The 4,338-nt window shown below is 35.6% G+C and overlaps 1 protein-coding gene across 1 annotated transcript; it reads left to right on the top strand.

The window, feature by feature from the left end:
• The first annotated feature begins 1,867 nt into the window (after nt 1-1,867).
• LOC122932663 (forkhead box protein D5-A-like) lies at nt 1,868-2,890 on the top strand. The gene has a single exon (XM_044287210.1). The coding sequence runs from the start codon at nt 1,868-1,870 to the stop codon at nt 2,888-2,890; it is 1,023 nt and encodes a 340-aa protein (XP_044143145.1).
• Nucleotides 2,891-4,338: the final 1,448 nt, after the last annotated feature.

The raw sequence follows: 4,338 nt of genomic DNA on the forward strand, positions 1-4,338 counted from the left end.
AATTGCAAAGTATACAAAAGAGGACACTTCCCCAGGATGGGAACCCTGTGCAATGCCCAAACCTTCTACTGTTTGGCTTTAAGAAAAGGTAGATTGTAGGTTTTGCTCCCTTAGATGTTAATGCCATCATAATACCATAAGGAACTAAGAATGCATGCCATTATCACAGAAAAGACACAAGGAACACAGCACAAAAACGATCGATGTTGGTCGACATATTTCCCTCATGCAATGTGGTTAGTGGGCTCAATAATCAGCAAGCCAATGTGACAGAGAATAGAAAGGAAATGCACGATTATCTCATGGCCTTAAAGAAACTTAAGAACAAAACGTGGCTTACAATATATAATAAATGCATAATTAGATAGATAGATCTATCAAACTCAGATCTATTTCCCTACAATTTATACTGTACATAGTATACATAATTAAACTCAGATGTTATCCCTGGTATGAATAGATAGATAGATAGATAGATAGATAGACACATACTAGGGATCTTAACATATATGAGTTCAACTAGACATACTAGGTACAGTAAAAATGATTTGCAAGTAGGTCTGAGTTAGAGAGATAGACAGATCTATCTATCATCTGTCTATCTATTTATCTCTCTACCTCAAATCTTTCTGCCTATAATTTTTACTGTACCTATAATACATAATAAAACTGTATGTTACGAATTCTAGCAAGAGGAATGTGACAGAGAATAGAAAATAAATAAAAGATTTTCTTTGTTACAAAAATAAATAAATAGATAACAAAATGTGGATTAAAATATAAAATACATTTATAATTAAACAGATATCATATATTTTAGACAAATAGATAGAACGATCTATTCCTCTATCTCAAATCTATTTGTCTAAAAATTTTACTGTACCTGGTGTGCATATTAGAACTCATACACGTTAAGATTCCTAGTATCTATCTATCTATTGTCTGTTGGTCAATCTATCTATCTATCTATCTATCTATCTAATATCTATCTCATATTTATCTATCTATCTCATATCTATCTAATATCTATCTCCTATCTATCTATCTATCTATCTATCTATCATATCAATCTATCTATCTAGCCAGCTCATATCTATCCCTCTGTCTATCTCTCTACCTCAAATATATTTGCCTAGAATTTTTCCTGTACCTAGTATACATACCAGAACTGGTATATATTATCCCTAGCATCCATTTAACTAACTAGCTTCGTAAAACTGCATTACAAAGCAGCGGTTAATCAAATAATGACGTTTTATTGTCATCACTTGTCCATCAAACAATTCTAATTTAGTGTAATATGTTGATATTATGTATTATAGAGAATTAAGTAGATAATTATAATTAATGCAGTCGTTAATTTAAATAGTTTAATAAAACGAATTATGAAGCAATTTATTTGTATGCCCATACTTTGCAGTCAGTTATATTGTTTGTGAAATCGCTGCTCCCTTCAGAAGCTTCAGTTCCTGTCTACAAGGAGCAGAGTAAACAGACTGGACAAACATTGATCCACAATGCTGAGTTTAACAAACCATTGCATGTGTTGTAAATAAGGAAAGTGGCACTAGTCTATTGATGTGCACAGCAAGTGTTAATTCTCAAGCTCAGGACCACACTGTATAGATCTAGCCCCTCCTGCCAGGTGCAGGACCCTCTCAGAAAGGGCTTATCTGCCAGATTATCTCCAATTCAAGTGCAGATGACTACCTGACAGGGCTCAGTGACTTCAGGGAAGATCCCGTGCTTTGAGACATTGCCTATAAGAGGAGGGGGAGAAGAAGGACTTGAATCATTCAGCCACTTTGCCACTTGGAGGAGGACACTGGAGAAGGGGTCTTAAAGAGCATACCAGTCATCTATGGCGATGAGCCTCTGCCAAGACACCATGGATACACAGCAACAGTTATTTTCCAGACTGCAGGAAGAGGATGATGAGATCGATATCTTGGGAGATGATGATAGCTGTGACTTTCTCCAGAGTAGATCTTCAGACTCAGATGCTGGGGAGATGTCTCCTACAAAGCCCTGCTGCCTAGAGTCAGAAAGCGACTCATCTGGAGAGAGCGAGAGCAAAGAGGCCACCATAAATGTTGGGGGCAAATCTAAAAGGACCTTGGTGAAGCCTCCATACTCTTACATAGCCCTGATCACCATGTCTATCCTTCAGAGTCCCCACAAAAAACTGACCCTCAGCGGAATCTGCGACTTCATCAGCAACAAGTTCCCCTATTACAAAGATAAGTTCCCAGCCTGGCAGAACTCCATCAGGCACAACTTGTCTCTTAATGACTGTTTCATCAAGATTCCCAGGGAACCGGGCAATCCTGGCAAGGGCAACTATTGGACACTGGACCCAGCCTCGGAAGACATGTTTGACAACGGAAGCTTTCTCAGAAGGAGGAAAAGGTTTAAAAGACATCACAACGAGTTCTTAAAGGACAGCTTGATGGTCTACCCACCTCTGCATTACTATAGGTCCTACAGACCTCTTCAGCCACAAACCTTTGTACAACCCAACGCCCTGGCACCAATGCCCATACCCGAAAGACTAGTAATCCCTGGGCATCACCAGATAACTTATCAGGAAGTTACAAGGGGGAAACTTTCCAGCAATATCCAAGGACTGAACTTTGAGCCAAAGCCTCAGGTTATAGTCAGTCAACAAGGTAACCCTCCAAACAAAGGCTCCTTCACTATAGAAAATATAATGAAAAAAACGGAACCCGAGGTATCTATGCCAATCTTTACCCAGCCCTGGAACTACAACCAGTTCATTCAACGACCAGCCACTATTCTCCCAGCAGTCCTAAATATAAACGCAGGGCCGGTGGTAGCCTCCTATGGGAGCAGACAGTACTGTCACATGCGGTTTCCTGGAGGCTTCTAAAAGTTCCATGGACTTGAGCTGTACCAGAACCTGAGCAATTCATTATGGACTCAAGGATTTGATGCTCTTCACTCTTGTACCAGACTTTGCAATCTTGATGTGACCTTGCCTATAGAACCATGAAAGTGAATGATTGTGATATTTGTGTCTCTGAGAAGACATGATCTGGACGTTTATTTAATTGTGCGGTTTTTCTTCTATTACTCTTTGTAAGAAAGATGTAAATATTTAACATATTATATTATTTATTGTCATGGATATTTGTATTATCTCCATATGGAATAAAGAAAATGAAAAGTGCAAGTGATCTATTCTGTATGTTTCTTTTATCTACCATAGTACCATAAGTAGTTCACAATCACATTGTGGCACGAGGTAAATGACATCATGCGGGCAAATGGTTTATTGCAGGACATAGGGGTAATTATTGGAGTCACACTAAGAAAAAAACACTGATTTCTATAGATACAGACTGCTTTTAGATTGATTAATTATTACACCTTGTAATATAAAATAAAATAAATTATATATAGATACCAATATTAGAAATTATTGAATTTGAAATATTATCCATAAAATATGTGAAGGGAAATTGTAGGAGATTACATGATGTATAATACAAAATAGAAACATGAGATTGCATAATAAATGTCATCCTTATAATAAGTAAATCTAATCTATCTATCTATCTATGTAATATCTATCTATCTTATATCTATTTACTATGTATCTATCTACAGTATCTATCTACTATGTATCTATCTACAGTAACTATCTATCTCATATCTATCTTCTATCTATCTATCTAACCTACAGTATCTATCTATCTATCTATCTATCTATCTATCTATCCATCTATCTCATATCTATCTATCTATCTATCTACAGTATCTATCTATCTATCTATCTATCTCCTATCTATCTAATATATCTACAGTATCTAATAGCTGTCTATCTAATATCTATCTATCTACAGTATCTATCTATCTATCTCATATCTATCCTCTATCTATCTACAGTATCTATCTATCTAATATATCTGCAGTATCTATCTATCTAACCTACAGTATCTATCTATCCATCTATCTCATATCTATCTACAGTATCAATCTCCTATCTATCTAATATATCTACAGTATTTAATATCTGTCTATCTAATATCTATCTATCTACAGTATCTATCTATCTATCTATCTATCTATCTATCTATCTATCTATCTATCTCATATCTATCTTCTATCTATCTACAGTATCTATCTATCTAATATATCTGCAGTATCTATCTATCTATCTATCTATCTATCTATCTGTCTAATATCTATCTATCTACAGTATCTATCTATCTATCTATCTATCTATCTATCTAGCTCTCTGCCTATCTCATATCTATCTATCTATCTATCTATCTATCTATCTATCTATCTATCTATCTAGTGTAATTCAAGCAG

The sequence above is a fragment of the Bufo gargarizans genome, chromosome 1 (assembly GCF_014858855.1).
Source record: "Bufo gargarizans isolate SCDJY-AF-19 chromosome 1, ASM1485885v1, whole genome shotgun sequence".
Lineage (NCBI taxonomy): Eukaryota > Metazoa > Chordata > Amphibia > Anura > Bufonidae > Bufo > Bufo gargarizans.